The following is a 25382-nucleotide window of genomic DNA, read 5'->3' as shown; positions in this document are numbered from 1 at the left end:
CACAGAAATAAACTTCCATCACCATCACATGCTAATTAATTAATTGTAGCCTCAGGTTCAATTTCTCTAAACACCCGAGACACTTTTCCAAGGGCGATACCTGCCAAGAAAATGTGGACACCCCATAATCAAAATGTTCAAGCCAGGTCCGTCACAAACTTGAACAGGAGTGACACAGAGCAATACTTGTGAGTTCAATGAACAATTAAATGAGTCTGGGTAGAAATGTGTTTTAATTTCTAGATCTCATCAGCAAGGCTACTTTGTAAACCAGCAAAATCCTCATGAGGCAGACCCGTCTTTTGCATCAAGAAAAGTAAGTATTTGAACGAATTAAATTGATAAAGTTTACTCATTTATACTTATGTATCAAAATGTTTTATTTAGGAAAATTGGCAGGGTAATGATAATAAAATCAATGTATCTGCCGGGGAGTTATTAGGTAGAACTCACGAAGAACTAGTTTTGTTATTAATTCAGCTTCGCAGACAAAGTGCACACACTTTGCAAGCGATTGAAAATAGTTACAATGAAATTGATACCATACAGGTTTGACATTTTCAAGTCTACATAGATTAACAAACATTTCATGCGTACTAACCAGATTTTGGTGAAGGGCTGCAGACACTAAACAAATTAATTTAAGTCAACGACAAAACCTGTAATTTACTGTATTTAATCTAATTTAAGCTTTGGAAACTTGTTTCAATGTTTCGAGAAGTATATTTCAATTTATAACACTTTTAGGCTCAACTGCACCTCATGGATCAACAAAAGAGATTAGAGAACTTACAAAAGTTAGAACAAATCAAACAACACTTGCTAGAGCTTGAAAAACAGGTAACTTGTTGCAAATTAATTTTAAACCCACCTTATAGCAAAACATCTTTTAGTATGAGAAAGGAAAACCTTTAGTGAATCTAGTAGATAACATGGTTAAGTTGGGATCACTATATAGAACACCCACAGATCACAACAACATAAACCCATACATCCGCGATAGATTAGAGTTCAACCAACAAATACAAGAGCGTAGACTTTTAGCTGAAGAAAAAAGAGATTGGAATAGAATCACCCCCAATCACTACCAGCTGCAAGAAAAGGTGCAGCAGCTTTACCAATTGGATAGATTAATCCATGAAGAGTCGGGCACCTTGCAGAACCTTCAGCAAGACAAAGAAGACATTGAAAGAGCTCTTGGAGGCTTGCGCATGAGGATCAATAAAGGATTCAATGATCCTGCCGAAGTGGAACAGGCTCGCAAGCAGCAAATAATGTTAGAAAATGAATTAAGTAGAGTTCACTTTATGTTAGCACAAAATTCGAAGAAACTAGAAGAGACGGTTGCTGGAAATGCGAGGTTGGAGCATGAGTTGTTGGTACTTAAGCAAAAGTTGCAGACATCAAGGCAACACCGAAATTCGCCGCAATTCTCCAATGCAGGTATGTATAGGTTATTATTCACAGCATGATGGATGGCTCAATAGTACGTACACAACGTTGTTCTGAAAGGTTGATTGCTTAAGAGCAATGTTGTAATAGATGTGCTTATTATGTACTAAATGTTGTCCCCTCAATTGTAGGTGATAGTTTGCCTTGCGTTGTTGGTACGAATGTTATGCTAGAATCAGATTTGCATAGAGTTCAGAAAAAAATTGGAGACTTACAAAAACAACGCCAAGAACTTAGTATGCAAGTCCGACAGTTGACTGACAGATCAAACAATTTGTCACAAATTAAAACGTCTAATTCCAATAACATAAACAATCTTCAATGTAAGTTACTACTTCATTAACCACCTTCACCAAAATAAAAACGAAACTGTTAGCTTTAGGTAATAAGAAAAAGGTGACATCATCGTGGAGGGAAACAGACTTAGACACAATGATCATAGTGGATCACGGCGAGTCCTGGGACAATTCCACACCCACAACACCCCTGTACATAAACACAGACATTAAACAAAGTCCCGATGATTATTACAACAGAATCATGAAATCCAGTGACTCAACCAGCGACGACAACACCCAACACTCGAACTTGCCACCGGAAAAACAAGAAATAAAAACCGTACGAATAGTAAAACGGGAATCCGAGAGAAGGCAAAGAGACAGAGAAAAGATAACGTCCAGTGGAAGTGGAAAGTGGGACGTGCTTTTGGAGGAGGACGATTCTTCCCAAAATTCAAGTATACTTTTCAGGCCCACTCCGGTGCAAAAAACGCAGAGCTCAACTGCTTTGTCCTTAACAGGGTTTAACGATAATAATTCGGGGCCTTTGATGCGTGAAAACTCGCTTTCAAGTCCCAGTCTACCCCAGTTTAACGATAGTAGGAGCAATGCAAATACTCTTAGTAGTAGCGAACGGTCTCCTGAACTGTCTCCCATATTTAAAAGCGAAGCTGCCAGGCAAATTATAACGGAAATGTCCATTCAAGACACACCAAAGAAAACGAATAGGAGGGCGGTTCCTAAAGAAAAGAGAAGACATTATACTGCTCCCAACAATAACTTGATAATGAAGAGCTTAAACCAATTACCGACTGATGACAATGCCTTTGATAAAATGATTTTGAACACCAGGAGGGCTAGAGACGACTTGGACATGGAAAGGGCTTTGAGACAAAGAATTGACGCTCCTGATGTTGTTAGGTCAACCTTAAGCAATAAAGAGTTAAAATATAATGAAAGTACAATTGATAATATACTAGGAACACCAAATAAAATAAGTATACCCGAAAGATATATCCCCGAACAATTACCCCAGCTAACTGCTGAAGAGCAAGAACAAAGGCTAAGAAAAGTAGAATCGATCAAAAAGATGCTCTCTGACACTGCCATAATTAGTGGCAGCTCAGCCAATCCAACAGGTAAAGAACATTATTATTTTTGACCCATCACACGCCTTACCACAATAACTAAAATTGGCAAACGATGGGAAAGACCTTGGTTAGAGGATTTCCAAAACAAAATTTCATGCGGACTGACAAATTGGCTGTTACCCAGGATTTGTTGTTATTGTGGAAAGGATCTCGTCCATGTTAATGTGGAGACGTTGACTGATTTGAAATTTTTAGATGAGAAAGCTCCTGAAAGTACGCAAAATATAATTGCGAATAAGGCAACCACGAAAATGATCGAGGAGAAAAAGCAAAGAGAGCACTTACTGCAACTGAACCAGATATTGGCCAAACAGGTCATGGAAATGAGTAAAATCGTTGCAGGTATTTATGATTTCGTTTTCATTTTGCATTTGGCATGAACGCGTGCACGTTTATTTTTTTTTTATTTTAGCTACTAGTTTTGGCGTTTTTGCATTTGGTTTTTTTTTCTTTTCTTAGGTAACAACAATCCCGATGAAAAATGATTGGCTTGCGTGTTTTTTGCTGTTTAAAATAACTCAGGTTTGTTTTTATTTTATTTTTTTTTTTGTTTTGTTTTGTTTTTGGGTGAGTATTTTTATTTGGTTAATGCTTGAACTTGTGAAATGCAAAAATTGTAACTTCAATGTATGTATATTTATAGAAACTTTAGAGAAGAACAAGAAATCTTCGATAAATAATGTGGATTAAGACAATTATGAGTAAGTAAAGTTTTCTGTGTAGACAACACTTAAAAATTTGTTTTTAATGATGCTAAATTGAGCCACTTTCTTAAAAAATGAGTCTTTAATAATTAGGTACTGGAAAAAGTAATTTATGTTTTAACTTTAAAGTAGATTAATTAAATTTTGCCAGGTTGTTTATTATATTAAAACATGGGCAATCACAAAAATACATAATAGTCACATGAACAAATATCTGAACTATATGGAGGATGTAACATTTTAAAGCTTCCTTTGAATGATCTTGCTTTATCATAAAGAAGTAGCTCCTCTTTGAATAAATTTTTCATGAGTTTGGCCAAATTGTGAGCAATAGATAATTATACTGATAGTTTGACATCTTGGTCAGCAATCAGTATGTCAAATTTCACTCTAAATTCATCAGTCATCAAAATCTGTCTTGACTTAATATTTTACTTAAGTATTGCTTCACCAGGTTTACTAGCTTCACCTCATTGTTTAGACCGGTGAGATGTATCATAGTCAACCCATTTTTTATCGTATCTAACAATACCATAAATAAAAGGCTCATTTGCCTTGCGTGCAAGGAGAGAATTGACAACTGTCAAATAGTTAACCTCACTTATTGTATGTGGAATACGTTTATCCAACTTTTTGATGAAATTTAATGCACGAAGCCTCTTTTTAGTGATTGATTCATCGCAGTTTAATGACATACTTATTTCCAACTTATTGGAGGAGATATTGCTTAATTTCTTTGTTAGTATAAGTTTCAGGATGAACTTGAAGTTGTTCATCTTCAGTGCATTCAAATAGAAATTAATTGTAGCACTTAAATACACAATTTTTAACCCCAAAAATGTTTTAAAAACAATATAATAAAAAAATGACATAAATTAATGTTTCTTATACCTAATATTATGATTAAATGATCAACTGAACAGAAAATTTTCACTTTCAGTCACCAAATTCATAGTTTATAGTACTCAAAATTAATAAAAACAAGTGCATTACTAAGTTATAAGTTAAGTTTGCTTACCATCCATTAATAAAGTGACACTCCTGGATTATAATATAAGTAATAGATGTATTATTAGACTAGACTGTGTTCTGAAATTTGGTGCATTACAAAATATTTAATTAATTGAGCACCCCTTCACTAACTTCTTATATTTCTTTATAGTGAAGGCATTGCAGAAGTTGCCGCTTCAGCCGCAGCAAGTCAGCACAGAAGATGAGGATTCGTCTCCAATAACGCCATTGCCACTGTATCAGCAGCGTGATAACTTTTACAGTTAACAAATTTTTATTTTGGATGTACAAAATTAAAAGGTTGTGTTCAAACGTTTGGCCTGTTGTACATTTTAAACATATTAAGCTCTATTGACATATTTATTTATGAGCTAGATGTTTTGAAATGTAAATAATAAAAACTGAGTGCCAGACAATAAGTATTAAATAGTTATATGTTGTAAATTTTTAATTTATGTACAAGTTAGTTTTAATGTATTGTTAATAATTTAAGTTATATTGTGCTCAATATTGTATATTGTATATAATCACTTGAAGTTATGTTATCATCAAAATGGTAACGCAATTTTTAATAGTGATATAATTTATTTTATTATTTTTGACTTAAGGTGATGGTTAGTTACATGAACGACCATTTTAACTAAATTAAAATTATTTAGTTTGAGTTTTCGAATTTTTGTTTGAGGGAAATTTTCAATGAAAATTTATTGGATTATTTGCGTGCTAATAATATATTCTGTTTGAACTAATTTTATATTTTTGCCTTATTTATTAATAAAGTTGGGGCATGTATATGATGTTCACACGAAACTATAGAAGTTAGAACGTTAAAATTAACCAACTTTCGGTTATGATTAAATGAGTTCATCTATATAAAGGCTTTAAACACTTATGGTACTAAATAAAATTAATTATTTTAGACATACGTGAGACATTTTTTAAAACTTTATCCAATGCATTTATTATTCAATACATTGGACGAGTTTGTATATATATATAAAAAAAGTTTAATTAAATTCTAGGGCTGTGTGAGTTTAAAAACTATAAACGCATGTCAATTTAGAGACTTAATGTGTATAAACAATTACTAGAGTGAATTTCGTGTGAACATCATTTTATAATTAACGAATCCGAATTTTTTACAAAACGTTTTTGTTTTTTTATGACTTTGTATATTATGTAATGCCGTCTCAAATGCAGCTTTTGTAAAAATGTACCCAAAAATATGTAGAACACTAATATATAAAAATAAATAATCTAAAAATACCTATAGTTTTTTTATTTATGATTAAAAAATTTTGGAAAGGACCCAAGCAACTTCCAAAGTCCAGTTTTATACCACTTGATCCACTGTAGTGGACATAATTATAGCAATTGTTCTACTACTTGCATTGAATGCCAATACCTATAATGTTTATTGTTTTTTCTGTTACTGTTGAATCTACTATTCAATCAATCTAATTTTATTCTTTAAAAAATTACCTACTTTTTTATTTTTCAGTGGACAAAGTTATAGCAACTTTTTACTCTATGGTCTTTTGTTAATTATAATTATTTATTCATAGGTCGATATGATACTGTAAGAAAAATTATAATTCAGCCTTACCAAGACCGAGAGAAACAAGAAGAGATAGCTATAGATAGAGTTTGTGCCTAAATAAGTCAATCGTTTACCGTATTATTAAAAACTTTAGAGAAACTGGCTCAAAAAAAATTGTCTAAGTTCGAAAAACTTGAAAGAAAATCAATAACTGGATAATTCCAATGTCAAAAAACAATAAAATCATATCGTTTCCTGAAATTAGTTCAAGGACTGTGAGAAGATGGTTAATGGATGGGGATTCGTTTGACCCCAGACCTACAAGAAAAACCCTGCTGTCTACTAAAAATGTGGAAGTCCAATTTTGACTTGCATAGGATCATATCTACTGGACCACAGAACAGTGGAACAGTTATTTTTAGTGATGACTCTATTTAATTTATATAAAGATAATGGTTCTGATTAAATTAAACATCCTGCAGGCACAAGACTCCACAAAAAGTTGGTTATACCCACTGTGAAATACATTGGTGGTTCAATTAGTTATGGTGATGCCTCTCTACTTGTGATGTAGACCTCCTTCATCGAATAGAAGGACACCTGGACCGATTTAAGTACATGGACATATTAAACAACAATTTGTTTCCATGTATTGAAGAAAAGATGCCTTTAAGAAATGTGATTCAACATCCAAAACTATGACCAACTGGTCAAAAATGGATGTTTTGCCTTGGTCATCCACTTTATAGAATTTTGCAAGTTTGCAGGAATATTAGCCTTTAAAAAAGTCATTCCAAAACTAAGGTTAGGTTAGGTTAGCAGCCCAATTTAGAAAAATATAAGTAACCTACTATAAAATAAGTAAATAATAGTTTTTAGAATACAATATGGCAGTAAAGTTGCCATAATAACAAACACTGCTGTACATGTCAGATATAAATATTCAATCATGGTAATGATATAACGTTAGATAATTTTTGCGTGTTACAAAACGTTATTTAGCTCGTGAACTCGATTTTTATGACTATCACTTTTTAAAAGACCGCTGCTAAGTATTGCACTGAAATAAAACTAATAAACGTATCAAAAAGTTGGTACTACCAACGGTTTGTTTAAATTCCTGAATTGAATATCTGATGAATAATGTTTATTGGGAAAACGGTTACTCATTTTTATTTAAAATTATCCCACCACACTACAAAATTATGCGCATCCTTAATTTCAGCCCGATTTTGTTCATGATTGGAACCCATCAGAATTACCAATTGTGTAGTTCAATTTTCACATGGGTACTAATGTGATAAATTACTTGCAATCATTTTCCTTGAATGGTTGATAATGATAAGCCTTACTACGTTTACTTCCTGTTATTTTTTTTTAATTATATTAATCAGGTACTACACCTAAAGCTTTTCCTCAACTTAACATCATCAGAACAGTTTCGTTGTAAGCAACCTACTTACTTAAGTGCAAAGTAATTCGTGACCGAAACTCATCACGTTTCAATTAAATATTAAGCATTAATTTAACATTGTCACTTTTTAAAAACTGGCAAAGTTCAAACACACCAAAATAAAAAATCTTACAAATAAAAACGGTTTTCTGATGTTTGCGTCTCGCTATCCTCGGCTAAATTTACATTTTGTAAATGGCCACCGACTATTTGATTATTATTAACAAATTGAGTTTGTTCAAATGGGTTTTACTGAAATTAGCTCAAGGACTGTGAGAAGATGGTTAGTGGTTCGTTTGAACCCAAACCTACTGGAAAAACCCTGGTTTCTACTAAAAATGTGAAAGTCCAATTTTGACTTGCTTAGAATCACATTCACTGGACCACAGAATAGTGGGAACGAGTCTGAACTTAATTTATAAAAGAATGATGGTACTGCTTATGTTAAACAGGACAAAACTACATAAAAAGTTTGTTATAACCACAGTAAAACATGGTGATAATTCAATTATGTTATGGGTATGCTTCAATTCTCATCACAGCAATTCAAGAATTAAATTACACAGATTTACATACAATAAACCAGCAGCGTATATACTAAATAAAAAACACTTTGTGTAGAATACAACTTTTATTTTTAAATATATACAACTGTTTTTAAAATAAGTCAAATAAATAAATAATTTTTAATTAATAGGTGTGCCTAAATCTGGAAAATATTGCCAATATATACAAACAAAGTCATTTATTACTCCGAATTATAGGTACAAATACAATAAAAACTGGGTTAAACATGTCACCGGTTTCATAGAAGCGAATGGCTTATCTATTTTCATTCGTAGACATCTATTTAAGTTTTTAGAAATCATAGTGCACCAAAATTAGTTTGAGTGCGAGATTGGAATGCCCTAATGCAAAAAGTTCAAAACTTACGTAGAGTTATTCATTCACTGAAAAGTTCCGATTTGATTTTCGTTCAAAAAATATTAACACACCAACAAATATAAAAATATTGTTGTGCAATTATTAATCTAAATAAAATTTATCCACATCTTAAAACACCAAAATTTGCTCAAGCACAATACAATTAGTAAAAAAGTTTGAAATCCTAAGTATATTTCACAAAATCTGCTTCATAATCTTGGAACGTCGGTGCAAAAATTACCAAATGCTTTTTTTGTTGAAATAGTCATAAACTATATTTACAAGTTTCACCTAAGTTTAGTGAGGCATTTATTATACTGAGTGGACTATACCATTTTATTATCTCTCTCGGCAGATTTAAAATATTTATTTCTAATCATTTTGACGTAGTTATTTTTGGTGTTACAATGGTGTCGTCAAAATAATTAAACATAAACGTCATTTATTTGCATTATTCATTAAAAAATGTTAAAAGTTCCGTCTTGCCTCACCATTCGTTAATATATTTACATATAAAAAGTATAAATATTCGGGAATATTTATAAATCCACTCGGTACATTTACATATGGCAATGATTTAACATTAATTATTACATTTAGAGAGTTTAGAATGTTTGTTTGAACTGTTTGTATTCCTGACTAGTATCAAATAATGTGAAAACCAATCGCCTAGCATTTTACATATCTGACCCCTTAAATTAACTGCGTATAACATAAGAAACTTACTGTAAGTTCCCCATGTTAAAATCGTGTTTAGGTCCTCAAAATACATCAAAAAAACATCGACTGGTGTATATAAAATTGCTGGATTACACGCACCACAACTGCGCTAAATTAGGACAAAAATACGTCCTGATATTATCGTATTACGGAACATTTAGACTCTTGTAACATGTAAAAAAGTTTGAAAAAACGTACAATTTAATTGTAAGCATTAGGAGACGACATTTCAAAACGTTTTTGCTGTTCATAAAGCGACGTGCTGCACAAGTAAATTCGTAACCTTATTCATCCATCTCACCTTTTATTTTAGAAGGGCGAGATTCATTGGTCCGGTCGAATTGATGCTGGTATTTAGTGCTTCGTTAAATTCGTAAAAGTATAGATTTCCACATTGTAATCATTTTGCGTTTGTTCAAATGTCGCACATCACAAAGGTATGTGTGAAAGTAACGCTGTAGAACAGAACTGTGAGTGTTAATCCACGTACAAACTAAAGTTTCTTTTATTTTTGTTTAGTAATTGATCATAGATTTGTAAATAAGAATCCTTTCCATTGCTTCCTATGTGTAAAAGAAATGTGAAAGATTTCCAAGAGTAAACTACTCCGGCCAAACAGGATGAAATTTACATGAATTTTTGTGACCAAAATATCTCAAAATCATTTAAATTTATTTTTACATTCACCCTGTATATGATAATATATATATAATCTTTAATTTTTAAAGTAAATCTCATTTTAAATTATATTATCCATATTAGCTGTGGTATCTGTTGATTTTTAGTTAAAAAAGGCACTTCCCTATATCTATTATTTTTTAACATTATATATTTTGATCTTAGGTCATCACCAAGGGATATGTCAAAGGTTAAAAAAGTGATAAAATACAGATTAAAACAGATTAGAATAAAATTTATTGTATATGTCCAACCAGAAAGTTGGGCCATAACTATTAAATATTATTTATTATTTAAAATTTGTGTGATTTAATCTACATATTTCCTTTTTAACCTTTGACGTAGGCCCTGCTGATAATCAAATTAAGTCCAAAAATACTGTAGGGTAACTGAATTGATTATAAAATTATTTTCTCAGGAGACTCAGCTTCTGGTTAATATAAATTTAATATAAAATTAATAAAAAATGAAATCAACTTGGTAGATTACTGAATAAATTTGATATCTAGCGTCACATAAAGAAGTAAATAAAAAGTAAAATAAAAAATAAAGATGGTTAACTGAAAGTTATACTCTCAAATATTAAACAATTCAATTTTTCCCATTAACACGTCACATAAAGATAAAACGAAACTATACTTAATATATGGTAATAAAAAATATATTTATAATTATTATTAAATTTAAATATATTTGTTTTACACCATATCTTTCTTTTTATTCTTTGTGTGAATTAATAGTTGTCTATCTTCTAAATCAACTCCTATATGAAATATTTTAATATTATTTCCTAAGGAGACACCATCTTTTCTTGTAAAATTAATAATGAAAGTAATTTCTTGAATAAAACGAATCAACATGATATGTAACTGAAAAAAAATTGATATCAGAGGTATACAATGACACAGAATCACATGAATGAAATGTAAAATAAAAAATAACACGTCATACCATCAAATAATAAACAAGAATTGAATATTTCCCATTAACACACGTCAAATAATTTAAGATGCACCAAAAATAAAATTAATACATGGCACTTTAAAACAATGAATTTATACAGATATTATTAAATTTAAAGGAAATAAAAATTTACTTATCTTCCTGGCTTCCTCCCTCCCTCCTTACAAATCTTCTTTATGAAAAAGAAATATCAACCTTCATTATTCTTTCTGTAAAATTAATAGTTTAAAACAAATGGACCAAGGATTGCAATGCATTATTTATAAAATAAATATATGATATTGAATTTCTTAAGTGTCATACGTGTTCTAATATTAGAAATACGAAAATAAAAATATTTTGATATTAAAACTTAATATTTTATGGTAAATTGAAAAAGAAATATTAATTTCCTTTTTGACTAAATGTTGTAAATACTCTGACCACAGATTACTAGAGGCTGTGAAAATAAATTTAAGGAACACTCAACTTTGGGAAAAAAAACAAAATGATCTAATATAACATGTCAGACATATAAAGTAATAAATATTCCATTTTTGCCTTGGGTATATACACAATATACTTATTATACTTGTAAAAATAAAAGATAAATTTAAAACCATAAGATTATTTCGTTTAGACTGCAAAAGGTAGTAAAAACTCTTCAGAATAAAATAAAAGAAACCTTATTTCAGTTAATGACTCATCCAGCAAACTAACACCAACAGTTCAAAATTTCGGATGCCTATTTTAGCCCACAGTACTATTGTAATTGTAATTTAAAGTGCCCAGTGTATTAACAAAGATTGCATTATTATAGTCAATCTAATAATCCTTCCATTTTATTTAAAACAGGAAGAATGTTAACGAACATCACAGTCTAATTGTTTGAAAATATGAGCTGTTGGCAACATTACATTATAAAAAATTTCTTCAATTATGATATAATAATAAAAGTATCACACCTTCAGAAAGTCTTTCAAGAGAGTAGTTCGTCGTTTCTCCGCAATATCCATTTGGTTTTCTAAGTCGCCCCTGTCGGTTGTCTCCGCCCTCTCGATCTTCCACGAGAGATTTTCGATTTCGGCCTCTAGCTGAGCCTGTTGGTACTCGAACAGTTCCTTGCGGGGTCCGGCATCCATATAATAAGCGTATGGATATGTATATTGTAAGGTGTAACGGCACTTTGCAAGTAAACCGGCCGCAGTGAATAAGTATTGCCAATCGATCCAAGTACCCAGGCCGGACATTACTTTCTGATTAATCCTATCGCGCAGCTTCTCCAACGTTTGCTCCTCCAGCTTAAGTGACTTCGAGTGGTTCTCCCAACGTTCGTAGTAGTGGAGGTACTTTTTCAGTGCTTCCCTCGCCTAGAACACGCCAGAAGTTTATACAAATCACCAGTTTCGTCAAGTTAATACGTTACCTGGGCGTGTACCGATTCGTGGGCTATGTTAGGATTCTCCCTGTACCTAGAACATTCGTAGTACTCGGACCCGTGAGATTTCCAATCCCCCAGACACATCCAACAGAAGTCGTGCTTGCAGTTATAGCACTGCATATGGTTGCAGCCTCCGTTCTTTTCGATGCATATGTGGCACTTTGGACAGTCTTTTGTATGGGCACTGATATAATTAGCGGTTTCGCTGTCGTCTGCGCATTTCGTCAGCCATTTCTTGATTATCGAACAATCGGTGGGGGCGTGGTAGTTCATGCCGCACCTGAAGCAGAACACGGTCTTGCACTGGCTGCAAGTGGCACGTTTCGCTTTCATCTCCTTGCTGTGGATCACTATCGGGCAGTTGGGGCCGGGACAAAATCTTAGTTCCGGATGGGATTTCACGTAATCCTGGAAGGTGAACTGTTGATACTTCTCACGCATGTTTGGACGACTCAAGTGCTTCAGGACGAAGTCTTCGGGTGCGAGAACAACACAATCCCTTGCCATGCAACTGATTGTGGTCGAAATTCCCTGCAAAGTTTCAAGAAAACGTAAAATATGATGTGTATGACCAATAAATTAAATTAAAACTGCACACAAAATAAATTTTGTACAAAAACTGTGCTCAGAACTTTGTAATTTAGCTTATTTTAGTTAAAAGTAAATTAAAATCAATATGTCAATTTTATTTTTCACTTTTATTAATGTCAATTTTGACATTTATCTCTTCATAAAGACTTCTTATGAACTTAAATCAACAGAAACAACTTGAATAGATGTAAAGGTTAAGGCTTTCATGACCATTGTTTCCATATCTATATTTGTTGGGATTGAATAAAGTTTATTTAACTAACCAACACGTCAAATAAGTCTAGATAATATAATAGGATAAGTTCTCCTTATTTATTGGATAATATTATGTAAGAGCTCCATAATGAAGAATATGACAAGCCAGATTACTGTTTTAGGGTTTCACATTAATTTTAAGACTACCAATACATGAGCAAAACTTAAAATAGTAAAATATTTACCTGATTAATTTGTACTTCAAAATGCATGGTCCAACACTCTTTGCAAAAAAGATGTGAACATGATAAACTATAAAACTTATCTATTGGCTGTGGTGTCACACACACTGGACAATGAATATATCTAGATGTGTGTATACTAGATGGTGTTATGGCTGGTTCTATTCGAGAAGACACTAATAAGTTTGTTGAATTTTCCCTATATTTTGATTCAATTTCACTTATATTCCATGAATGACTATTTAACAAAACCTGAAAACACACCAATGAATACTTAACATTTAATTCAGCAACAACCTTACTTTGGCTAGAGATGGGGTAATTTTCAAATTGTTACTCAACCGTTCAACAGTCTCATTTAGTAACCTCTCCACTTGTTCTTCATACAAGCACCTATAGTCGAAAAATTCAGGATCTTGCTTACAAGGATCGACCTGCTCAATGTCACTGTCATCATTTAAACCAAAATAATAATCGTCATAACCCTCATTATCGGAACATTCCATATCCGAATCGCCACCTTGTGAGCTCACCGACTCTTCCATTTTATTTGGTTGATTTGAAGAACATGCCATATATGACTAAATAATTTTGTAAACAAAGCGGTCAAAGACAGGGTTCGTATCCGTGTTCGGATTTTCACCTGTTTACGACCGTCAATAATCCGTCGCCATTTGCAAAAACAAATACATTACAAGTCCGCCAACCACAGGACACCAAAAATTGTTTCTGACGTTCACACTTTGAATTTCAGAGAATTGTATTCACAGATTTAGTGCTAATAGACCTCTAAAACTAGAGTTACTATTCTAAGAATTATTAAACTTCTAAGAACTAGATAATAGTTCGAGTTTATGGACACAGACGTAAACCTAGTTTGTAAAATTTAATTAATATTAAATTGTTCTTTATTACAACAATGTTTTAATAAATTAATTTTAATTATAGTTGCACAATAAAGTTACATGGTCAAATTTCTAATTAATATTTGGCTCTTGAAAGTTGTTATTTTTAAAACAATGTATTTACCTATTGTTGCCGCTTAACACCACACGTGCACTTGTTATCTTAATTTATTTTTTGAATATTTACTTCATTTACCGGGGTTTGTATATTCATATTAACTAGTTCTTTATTATATTCACTAGTTATCCTCAATTTGTTACTCAACTGTAAATGTTGTTATAAGAAAAAAATTTAAGTAATTTTTTTTTGTAAAAATCCTTTAATTTTTTTGCTATAAAAGTACTCTAAATGTTCGTACAAGTTCTAAGCTTTCGTTATGCCACGTTTCATAAAAATCCAAGTAGTTTTCGCATGATGCGCATACACACAAAACTCACAACAGATTTACTTAAATTAAGGTAAAAAATCACGTTCAAAGATTTACTGTATATGTATACTTTAATTTCAAAAGTTATTTAAATAAGCATTAATTAATGATTAATAATATGCTTAATTAACACAATAATAGTTTTTCTGACTTCTATACAAGATCTGGGTAAAAATAAGACACAATTTCTAACAAAAAATGTATAACAAAACCACAACCATCATTCATTTGCATAAATTCTAACAATATCTAAAGGCTTTGCAGGTAAATTAGTGACTGGACACTTCTGATTCTCACTTAAATATCTCAATATACACCTGAAACAGAAAATGTACCCGGAAACTGGCAGTACGGTTGGTATAAGCCAATGTTTTAAACACAATGGACACTTTCCTTTCATCATTTTGGATTTGGGGTCAGGCTGAAACAGAGCTATTAAACAAAAAGTTTTATAATAACTTATGTACTTACTGGAGGTGGTGGTACTGCAGGAAGATCTGTAATTTTATAATTGGATTTTTCACTGTTCCAAACTTGCAGGAATTGTAAGAAAAAGGCGGAAATTTGCAGCAGACTTGTCATGGAATTCTTCAACAACCCCATGCTGATGTCTGAAACACTACAAAAAATTATGTTCATCATTGTAAACTGTTAAATTATTGTGTTAGCTGTACCTTAATTGTCCTTTAAATAGAGCAGTCCAAAAGCCAGGAATGTCTTGTTGTTCATCTCTGACCAGTTTCATGTTAATTATTTGTAGTATAGGGAATTGTGACTCAGAACTGTTGGACATATACTTCAAATAATTGGCAAGTGTTAACAAGGTCCATGACATTTCAAATATGGAATGTGAAAAGAGAAGTAGTTTTTTCAATCTTCCTTCAAAGTCTTTTTTCAAGCATCCCTCAGCACTTTCAATTTTATATACATTCAATTTTTCTTCTAATTTTCTTTTAACATATGGCAAAAGCACCAGGAACACCAAAGATATGTTCCTGCTACTATCTGTAAATTCTTTATTGTTTGTTAATACTCTTTTCAGTCCATAGAAGTTTTCAGCAAATGATGCATCTGAAAACACAATTTTAGACGTTTTAACGTGGTTGTCAACAAAATATTACCATATTTTTGCAAGTAGTTGTATTGTAACAGATAATTTAGTGCCAGATAAGTTTCTTCATAATATTTATTCAGCCAGCCAAACTTTAAAGGAAAATTTGTTGCCAGAAACTACAAACAAAACAAAATTAATACACTAAACTGTAAATAAATCTTAATGTATACCAATGCGACTCTTTGTAAGGCAGGATGCAGAGTGTCATGCAGGGATTTCTGTGCAATGATCTCAAAAATTGAAGGCTTCAGTTGCAGGATTTGAGTGAAATTTGCCGCATTTTCCGCCATAGCTCATGCAAATCGTCCTTCTATTTAATTTTCATTGCGGTCAAAACAACATTCTCAGCATTTGGCGATAACCTTTGTCACTGACACTAGAAAAGTTAGGTTAAATTTACTTAACACCAAAACAATAATAGTCATGTGGACACGATGACATGTTTACTTATTGTTAAACAAATAAAAAAACTGGAATTTGCTCAAACCTGTTATCATTGAGTATAGTTTCTACTATTTGTTTTTGCTCAATTTACTTGTGTTTTTATGATGAAATACTAATTTAAATTCAACAACAATATTTTTTGTCGTTACTATTTATAAAAAGACTAAGATGTGATTTAACAAATTTTATAACTTAAATATAAGTATAATACTTTTATGAAAACAATACATTTTAAATATAACTCAATTGTGTAATACTGTAAAGTATAAGAGGCAATATAAACAGTATTATAAAATGTTCAATTATTGGAATCATAAACGTAAGTAATATTAGTTTAAAAAACGTTTTTCAAAATTTCCACCCTGGTGTCAAAAACTGGAAGTTGGCAAAATGAAATTCCCCTACCACAATTCACTTGACATTTCAGGTGATTGTGATATGGCGTCGATATAGTATAAGTGTACAAAAAACTTGTGATATTAGGTGATACAAGACATTATTAGTATTTTAGGAAAGTGTGGAGCAGTATGCTTTTAAGACCCAACATCCGCAGGCGAAAAATCAAATTTCGTACTGACGGCATAATGTTATAATTGGAACTAATCATTAGCATATCTGATCATCATTATATAAACAAAGTAAGAATTTACACATTGGTATATCAACATGCTTATTTTTTGTCTTTCTAACATATATATTATATACGCCATTTATAACTATTTAATTAACATTAACTTGTAGTACTTTAACATAATATAAAATGTCAGTGGTTGTATTAAAAATAAATGTGTTCATTATTTTGATATCCAGTTATTAAATAATGATATTGATTTAACAAATTGATGGTATTTAGTTCTTTTTGATGTTTTCAATGTCAAGATTTAATTTTCTTTAACAATTATTTTTTCTGTATGAGATTTTTTCATAAGGAAGACAATTTAATACATTAAAATTAAGTTTTCTTTAATTTAAAATTAATAACCTCAAATTTTTGTATTTTAAATAACATAATTTTTACACTCATAATAAATAACATAATTATATGTAAACTGATGACAAGTAACCTCAAATAATACAAGGGATGTTATAACATCTTCGTATTTTAACTGTTTAAAAGAGGTTAATCTTATTTAGTTAAGTGTGTCAGAGACATACTGTATATTTGTTGATTTTTTGTATATGTGAAAAATATTTTTTGTTTAATAACCGTGTGCCCAGTGACAATTTCTAGGTTGTGATGAAAATAAAACATATAAAACAAAGAGGTACATAATTAATTAGGTAATTATAATACTTACAAACAAACATCATAGTATTTCATTATTGAAACATACTAAATTAAGAAAAAAATGTGGATAGTTATTAAAAAATTCACTTACCTAATGGAAATAGTTGTGTAATTGCCATCTTATTGTAATCTTACATATTTGTCAGTATCTAATAATTTTCGTAAACGTTATGGAAACAATACAATAATATGGTAATTTAAATGATAAAAATTGAATAGGCAAACGAAAAACGATATCATATATCAGAATAAATTTAAATGTTAATTTAACACTATTAATAATAGTTTTAACTTATGTATGTAATCTCGTACAGTAAGTATTTTAAAAATATATTTAAATTTCAATTATATACAATATATATTTCTATTTTTAAATTATTGTGAATGCAGATAACTGCAATTTATTATTATATAGTAATAAACTTTAAGTGGGAAATTAAAATTACTTTAATCCATACATAACTTTTATCCAAATAGAAGCCATCAAATACAATTCAGTATTTGTTTAGTGTTGCTGTTATCTAATTATTTTGTTTTATATAAAATTATACTTAAATTATATTGAAGTGATTTAATTATAAATTTGCTGTACTACAAATTACACTAATATACATAGGAAATATATTTTTATTTATTCCAGTAAAAGATATTAGAACCCAATCAATTTGGATTATATTCAAGTTTTACTGTAATTTAGAGCTAATTTTCTCTGTATAATGTTAGTTATTTTCAACAATTTAGTTCTTTCATTATTTTCAGAAGTCTATTTTTTAGGGTTTAATAAACAATTGCTTACTACTCACGCTCAAGCATTAATTTTTTATATAATTTGTTGATATTACACACACACAATGATTGGCACTTGACACGTTTATTATCAATAAAACACTTTAAATACATTAAGAGATTATAAGCTGTTTCAAATTTTAATTTTAGAATTTTAAACACTGATAAGAAATTTCCTAATTTTGTAATAGATGCATACAAAAAGATCTTTAGTGAATTTAAATAATGATAATTTAAACAAATAAAAAATAATTAAATGTTTTCTGGAATTGTTTTATGTTCTCAAAAGTGTGAATAAGTTTAATAACGCGGTGTATGAATAAACAAACAAACTAATATCTATAACATTCTAATCAATAATAACAATGAACCTATTGTTTTCAGCATTGGGTATCATGGCTCAGGTAGGAGGCCAAAAGAGAAGGGGTATTAGCGGTGGCGAGCCATCAGCTTCGACAAGTTCCAGCACGCAGCTATCGGCCATTGGAACGGCGCCGGGCACGCTGACCGATGAATTGGCCGCCCTGTTTGAATGTCCCGTTTGTTTCGAGATCGTGCTTCCACCTATCATGCAGTGTCAGGTCGGCCATCTGGTTTGTGCCAGCTGCAGGCCCAAGCTGTCCTGCTGTCCGACTTGCAGAGGAACCTTAGGTAAGTGCTTCGTTAATGGGGAACGTTCATAGAAGTCTACAATGTTTGTTTTGGACGTTTGTAGGTAATATCAGAAACCTAGCAATGGAGAAGGTGGCAAACAACTTGATGTTCCCTTGCAAACACAAGTCGACTGGTTGCCGAATGTCTTTGGGGCTAAACGAAAAGGCCGAACACGAAGAGATATGCGAGTTCCGACCTTACAGTTGTCCATGTCCTGGAGCTTCCTGCTCGTGGCAGGTAAAGTATCTTAGTGGCTGCTCCCAGCCACAGGTGGTTAATTTATTTTTCTGCAGGGTCAACTGGACAAGGTAATGGTACACTTACAACACGCCCACAAAAACATCACGACCTTAAACGGAGAGGACATTGTGTTTCTAGCAACGGAAATTAATTTGGCTGGGGCGGTTGATTGGGTAATGATGCAGAGCTGCTTTGGACATCATTTCATGTTGGTGCTAGAAAAACAAGAGAAGAGTGACGGACATACACAGTTCTTCGCCATTGTACAGTTAATAGGATCTAGAAAACAAGCTGAACACTTTGCGTATAGGTAAAGAACTCTATTACAATTTTATAACTTTTTATACACGCTAATTTATTGCTCAATTTTCAATGGGAATGAATCATAGTTCTTAAGTTACCTTTTCTGTAATTTGATACTACCAACTTATAAACGAAGTTTGTTTATAAACATATACAGATTATTCACACTAAAGTAACCTAACCTAAAAATAAACATGTTGCCTGCACTGGCAAAAATGGTAAACAAATTGTAGTCACTAAATTGGAGTGTGTAAAACAGCTAATAAAGACGAGAATTAATGTGAATATTTGTGTTCTTCAGGTTAGAGTTAAATGGAAATAGAAGGCGCCTTATTTGGGAAGCCATGCCTAGATCAAGCCACGAGGGCGTAGCTTCAGCAATCATGGGTTCAGACTGCTTGGTGTTCGATAATTCCATTGCCCAGCACTTTGCCGACAACGGGAATTTAGGTATCAATGTTACCATTTCGTTAGTTTGCTAGGTACACGACGTGTCCTTAAGTCATTAAATAGCTTACAGAATAATTATGGATAACAAACATATTTTTTTGGTTCTTCTTACCAGTAGGACTGGTTAAAAAAGAGTTTGTATTTTCACCAGAAGTGCTGGCCACATAAACACAATTGCGAGTTTTACTTAACGTTGTTAAGAAGAACAGAATTGTTTTTTTTTTTTGTTTAAAAAGTACTGAAGTTTTAGCTGTCTATGTTGTTTAGTTTAAATGTTATAATTATAGAATATGAAATTAACGCGGTCGATGCTGGGTTTGTTTTGTCGTTTATTTTCATTTACTATATGCTACTAAAATTCACAGGGTATTCAAATTAACAGACATAAACTTTAAATTCATTTTATTAGAGGCTAAGTTTGTAAATATATTCGTCCAATTTAAGTTTATGTTTTTATTTATTTGAAAACCCTGAACTATGTCGTCCATGGGGTCACTTCACCTTGCCCTACATGCTTAAACAATGCCTTTTACAAATGACGAGATCACCGAAGTGTCAGTTGAAAAATATTGTATGTTGTATATAAAAAATAATCTGACTTTTCATATCATCCGTTTTATAATTTGATATTTTATAATAATTTTATTTGTTTTTTTGTATAATTTGTTGTTAAGTATTATGCCACATATTTATTATTGGGCCATGACTACATTCTGTATGGATAAACTTTTGGTAAAGAAATTGTGTTCATTATTTTATTTATTTAGTACAAATTTAGAAGTAAGACTTTCAAAAAGTCGGCTAAATTTCAGAGGCTATGAAAAAACTGAGAATTTCATGTCTCTTACTTTAAGTGGGCATATTTATTATAACGTAATTATTTTATAAAACTGATATATTTTCATAATTTCAACTAAATAATCAATTGTTAAACATTACATTTGTGTGTTTTAACGAATCATAGATTTAAATATATACATACTATTTTTACATTTACAGTCAAATATTTCAGTATATCTCAGTATTGTCTCCATTTTATACATTAGACCTTGTTAGTTGTTACATTAATTATTTGAATTTTATAGTGTCGAAATTTCCTTGAGTACTACACTTGTGTATCGTGCATTTACCTCAAATAGACCTCAACAATTTGTTGTGTGATGTTCCACAATGGTTAAAATAAAAGTAACTATTAAGAGAAACTGATGAATGAATTTATTGACTAGTTAAACAATTACAAAACTAATAATTATCTTCGTTGTACGAAAATAATTTTCTGTAAACTCTGATTTAATTTGTAAAACCTCTCTTTACTGTTTTTGCGGTGTCAAAAAATAACAGTGATACAAAACGACATTGAAATCGAAATTAGAACAAAAACTCCTTAATCCGTTCTTTAAACGAATTTTTATGAGACATGATATTCTTGGTTTGAGGACACACACAGGATATTATACAACCAGGGTCAATTTGTATTTATCATAAATATTTATTAGATAGAGTGCTTTAACAAAAAACACCCTGTATAAAGAAAGGAGTTTGGTTTGAATCACAAAATTAAATGCATGACAATAGATTTTGTAATATGATACACAAAATAGTTTCTTCCCAATAAGGCATTAACTAACACTTGTGATATATGAGTACAGTTAATCATAAATATAATCTAAAAATAAAAGTGTGAGAGGTTGAATCTTTTTACTACTCACTATTCTAGATGATTTTCAAACACTGCTTCGTTGAAAGATTGAAATTGAAACTTGGTAACCAAAATGTGTTTTATAGAGTGACAAATAGTAGAAGATAACTAGTTTAGTTTTCTTTTAAGTTTCTGTATCCAAACAATTCATAACAAAATGAACCTCGCGTATACATTAACGTATAAATATGTCTATGTTTTATTTCTAAGACTAAGTGCAGAAGACACATGTTTGAAAACCACCTGGTTCGTTTCCAATTTTTATCATTAGTCTAAGCCATAAATGTAAAAGAAATCGTCATTCTTAGTTTTAATTTGAGATAAATATATTTTTATGGATACTTAGTTTTGACGATTTCGTTTTATGCTTGTGGATGTTATTATTTAGCCGTTTTTTTTCTTATATTTTAAATGTATGTTTGATAAATTTATTGCTTAAGGAAATGTAATTTGCAATAAAATTCATTTAATGTTTATAATTAAGCGTTTCAGTAAACTTAATCCCAATCCATTCCCTCTAAAATAGTACAAATTCTTCTGGCTATTCAACGAATGGTTAATTTTATTTAAAAGCAGCCTCGAATTTGTTCAATTTCCCCACAAATTTAAGATAATGTTATCCAAAAAATTTTTCCAATAAGATTTTAAGAGGATCCAACGTTAAAATGAAAATAAATATAATTAAATATAACATATACTGCTTTTTCTATTTTTCTTATTTTCTTCAAATTAGTTAAAATCTTGTATATAAGAAATTTTAACCTGAAGAAAAATACTAAAAATAAATATGAAGTCAAGTTTTTTTTAGTAGAACTTTTTATATATTCCACAAATTATCAATTTTACAATTTAAATAAACAATTTGAACAATAAAATCATTATGATTTAATATTTAATAAAAATGTGATTAATTTTATGAATTCTGAATGTTCTTACCACAAGAAACATTTTTGCTTTTATTTTGTGTCCTCACCTTTGAAGTATAAGTAGTATTCAAAAATTAGAGAAAGTGAATGAGATTCTACAATGTTAACAGATTTAAAAACAATATTATTTAATTGTCTTATTTATAATTTTGTAAATAATTTAATAAAATGAAAACTGAGATTAGCATATTGAATATATTATATAATGATTAAGTTAAATGTATATTTAATTATATGCTAATGTCTTCAAATCCTTTTCTGAATTACCCTTAATGATCAATTTTAATAAATATTAATTACTTCATAATATGAAATAAACGTTAAGATTAAGAAAATATTGTTGAATTTAGGATGATTTTGGGTAGAATAAAATCTGTTTCTTATAAAAAATGATTTTATTTTGTTTTCATAGAAAAGTTAAACAAATAACAATGAGCCTGAGAACCATAAAAAAATGGTTTATACAATGATGTTACAAATCTGCAGATGATTGTACTCACAATTAACTTAGTAAAAATAAATAAATCTAAAAACAAAAAAATGTAAAGTCTTCAATTTATTTGCTCTTGGTTTTGGCGACCAATTTTTCGTATTTGCTCTTGCTCCTGTACCACAGACCCAATGGAATGACAAAAGATGGAAGGGTCATGAGGGCAAAGGCCAGCCAGTCCCAGTAGTGAGAGGAGAATTTCTTGTCGTAGTCGCGAAAGGCGATGATTCCACCCTCACCAGGTTCACTGCTCAGGGATACTTGTACTGGTTTCTAAATAAAAATAAAATTACATAAACATCTGTTGTACTGTTGAAGTTAAATGTGAACACTTACATCGGCACTGGCATCATCAGATGTTTTGTATGTGGCTTCAGCACTGGTGAAGTTGAAGTATCCATACCTCAAAGGTCTGACAACTACAACGTGTGTTACATTGGACTGAGGTGGAATTCTGTCGAATTTGCAGCTCAGTTGGCCCCCAACTACTTCAAAGTTCTCAGGATGGAAGCCGTTATCAACCAGATTTACATCAACAGCTGCTGATGTTCCAACATTATATAAAGTATATTTTACTTCAATATCTTTATTTTCGACTAAATATCTGTTCAAAATCTGCTTGGAGACTAACACTCTTGCTCCTGAGTCTTCTTCACTATCACAGAGGACTACAGCACATAGTGCCAGAACGACAGCAATTTGTTTTAACATTCTAAAAGAAAATTCTGAATTAAAACCCATAAATTTACCAAGTAGAACTATTTTAAACTCCACAAGATTAAATTATAAAACATACCTGAGCAATAATAACTTAAATTAAACAACTATTTCACTATGTTGTCTGAACCAGAACTGACTACTTCTCACTCATCTAGCTAACCACAAAGTGAAAATACGCCACGAATCGGCCACGTCTGAACAAATTTGTAAAGTTGGCCGGTTGTATGTAGAGCGTCAAAAACTAGATGGCACTTTAATTATGTATTAATTTAATAATTTACCCCGTTTTGTGTTTTGTCGAGTTTTCATTGGGGCTTAATTTGTGGGAAGTTCTAAATGAAATTATTATTTTAAAAATTAATATATATTGTTCCGGTACCCGGGGTTGCCTATGTTAGCCAACGTCGATATTTTGTTGTTCTGTGATTATAACCTTTAAACGTAAACGTCAGAAATGTCAAAACTTTGAATACAAATATTATGCTGTATAAGTCTAATAAAACACAATGGCATTTAATGCAGACTCCGACTTAGAAGTTAAAGTCCGTAAATGTGGGTGATATCAAATAATTTAAACCAAAGCTACAACGTTTATTTTTGCAGCCACTGAAAGGATATCAGAAAACATGCATATTGTAGCAAATGAGCCCTCACTGGCCTTCTATAGACTACAGGAGCACGTCAGAAAGGCTTTAAACCCAATGGTAGACAGAAGAGTGGATGTGGACAAGCTGCACACAGAATTACAAGGAAGATGCTATGACATAGAATATGCTGTTGGGTAATATATTTAATCAATACTCATGAAACAAGCAATAATTGTTATTTTTAGCGCGATAAAATCAATGAGCAAAGCAGAAGAAAGTTTTAAAAGTATACAAGAGAATCTTAAAAATGCCATTTTCTTGAAGCAACAGTTGAAATATGAGGAGTCAAGGAGGAAAAAGGCCGACTCAAATTCTGTTTACAAAAGATTGTCTGCTCACATTACATTAGATTTACCAGAATTGCCAGAACTATCAGATGTTGTAAGAGAAACTGCTAACAGAGTTGAAAGCATGATGTCCAAAGCCACACATTCATCTAATAGTTAATAAAATTGTTTGTCTCTATTATAAATATAAGTTGTTAAATTATGTTGTCTATCAATTTTTACTACAAAACTATGAATATTGAAAAATCTTAAAAACGACAGACTTTAAATGCTCATATTAGTCTTATTAGGTTGGTTAAAGAATTACCACCACCTTTTGTGGCACTATTTAACAACAACATTTAATAGTAAGAATTTATTCTTAGTAGAATTTATATTATCTTATTGAATAATTTATTTTCAGTGGAAAAAAAGAAACATTACACTGCGGAGAAGAATGAAATGATAATTAACATGAAACATCAAGGTCTAAATGTTGCTGATGTTGCTAAAAACTTAAGATGCTCCTGTAAAATAGTTTACAATGTTATTAATAAATATGAAATAACACAGTCAGTAGAAAATATAATAAGAAAACATACTAACAAAAAAATAACTCCTTTTAAAGACAGACAAATTGGAAGAATTAGTAAACGAAAACCTTTTTTGTCTTCTAGGCAAATAATAAATGAATTAATAG

At 31.0% G+C, this 25382-nt stretch overlaps 6 protein-coding genes across 15 annotated transcripts in view; 3 read left to right on the top strand and 3 right to left on the bottom strand.

Annotated features, from left to right (window-relative positions):
- The window catches only part of LOC109598070 (uncharacterized), a 33227-nt gene extending 27365 nt beyond the window's left edge, over nt 1-5862 (top strand). For 3 of the 8 annotated variants that reach the window (XM_049964039.1, XM_049964038.1, XM_049964037.1), the window contains exons 7-15: nt 50-188; nt 244-316; nt 388-549; nt 748-840; nt 894-1443; nt 1584-1775; nt 1829-2869; nt 3077-3223; nt 4748-5862. In XM_049964039.1, the coding sequence (XP_049819996.1) occupies nt 50-188; nt 244-316; nt 388-549; nt 748-840; nt 894-1443; nt 1584-1775; nt 1829-2869; nt 3077-3223; nt 4748-4863 (2513 nt within the window). In that variant the 3' untranslated portion in view covers nt 4864-5862. Of the gene's footprint in view, nt 1-49; nt 189-243; nt 317-387; nt 550-747; nt 841-893; nt 1444-1583; nt 1776-1828; nt 2870-3076; nt 3224-3340; nt 3404-3524; nt 3583-4747 lie in introns of all 8 variants that reach the window. The other 5 variants (XR_007547418.1, XM_049964040.1, XM_049964041.1 and 2 more) reach the window with 5 other exon arrangements.
- Nucleotides 5863-8201: 2339 nt separating this feature from the next.
- On the bottom strand, nt 8202-13982 carry LOC109598074 (potential E3 ubiquitin-protein ligase ariadne-2). The gene is made up of 5 exons (XM_020013888.2): nt 13625-13982; nt 13326-13574; nt 12280-12825; nt 11819-12223; nt 8202-11043 (listed from the first exon to the last, which is right to left on the bottom strand). Exons 1-5 carry the CDS (start codon nt 13895-13897, stop codon nt 11008-11010), a joined length of 1509 nt encoding a protein of 502 aa, XP_019869447.1. The 5' UTR covers nt 13898-13982; the 3' UTR covers nt 8202-11007.
- Nucleotides 13983-14840: 858 nt separating this feature from the next.
- On the bottom strand, nt 14841-16388 carry LOC109598077 (peroxisome assembly protein 12). Of its 2 annotated transcripts, XM_020013891.2 has the most exons (6): nt 16257-16388; nt 15940-16145; nt 15777-15885; nt 15330-15726; nt 15127-15274; nt 14841-15076 (listed from the first exon to the last, which is right to left on the bottom strand). In XM_020013891.2, the coding sequence occupies exons 2-6, from the start codon at nt 16057-16059 to the stop codon at nt 14876-14878; spliced, it is 975 nt and encodes a 324-aa protein (XP_019869450.1). In that variant the 5' UTR covers nt 16060-16145; nt 16257-16388; the 3' UTR covers nt 14841-14875. The 2 variants fall into 2 exon arrangements, with proteins under 2 accessions (XP_019869450.1, XP_049821144.1); XM_049965187.1 differs by lacking the exon at nt 16257-16388 and having other exon boundaries at nt 15940-16186.
- A 273-nt stretch (nt 16389-16661) lies between these two features.
- Nucleotides 16662-22112, top strand: LOC109598097 (E3 ubiquitin-protein ligase SIAH1A). 2 transcript variants are annotated; one of them, XM_020013930.2, is made up of 5 exons: nt 16662-16851; nt 18672-18938; nt 19003-19178; nt 19235-19491; nt 19786-22112. In XM_020013930.2, the coding sequence occupies exons 2-5, from the start codon at nt 18683-18685 to the stop codon at nt 19964-19966; spliced, it is 870 nt and encodes a 289-aa protein (XP_019869489.1). In that variant the 5' UTR covers nt 16662-16851; nt 18672-18682; the 3' UTR covers nt 19967-22112. The 2 variants fall into 2 exon arrangements, with proteins under 2 accessions (XP_019869489.1, XP_019869491.1); XM_020013932.2 differs by lacking the exon at nt 16662-16851 and adding an exon at nt 17429-17494.
- An 823-nt stretch (nt 22113-22935) lies between these two features.
- Nucleotides 22936-23987, bottom strand: LOC109598076 (translocon-associated protein subunit beta). Its single transcript, XM_020013890.2, has 3 exons — nt 23846-23987; nt 23386-23761; nt 22936-23322 (listed from the first exon to the last, which is right to left on the bottom strand). The coding sequence occupies exons 2-3, from the start codon at nt 23758-23760 to the stop codon at nt 23116-23118; spliced, it is 582 nt and encodes a 193-aa protein (XP_019869449.1). The 5' UTR covers nt 23761; nt 23846-23987; the 3' UTR covers nt 22936-23115.
- A 216-nt stretch (nt 23988-24203) lies between these two features.
- Nucleotides 24204-24905, top strand: LOC109598084 (BLOC-1-related complex subunit 8 homolog). Its single transcript, XM_020013901.2, has 3 exons — nt 24204-24321; nt 24373-24550; nt 24602-24905. Exons 1-3 carry the CDS (start codon nt 24276-24278, stop codon nt 24861-24863), a joined length of 486 nt encoding a protein of 161 aa, XP_019869460.1. The 5' UTR covers nt 24204-24275; the 3' UTR covers nt 24864-24905.
- The last annotated feature ends 477 nt before the right edge of the window (nt 24906-25382 follow it).

The sequence above is a fragment of the Aethina tumida genome, chromosome 1 (genome assembly GCF_024364675.1).
Source record: "Aethina tumida isolate Nest 87 chromosome 1, icAetTumi1.1, whole genome shotgun sequence".
Classification (NCBI taxonomy): Eukaryota; Metazoa; Arthropoda; class Insecta; order Coleoptera; family Nitidulidae; genus Aethina; species Aethina tumida.
The sequence above is the reverse complement of the archived record's forward strand: the minus strand, read 5'-3'. Positions and strand labels throughout refer to the sequence as shown.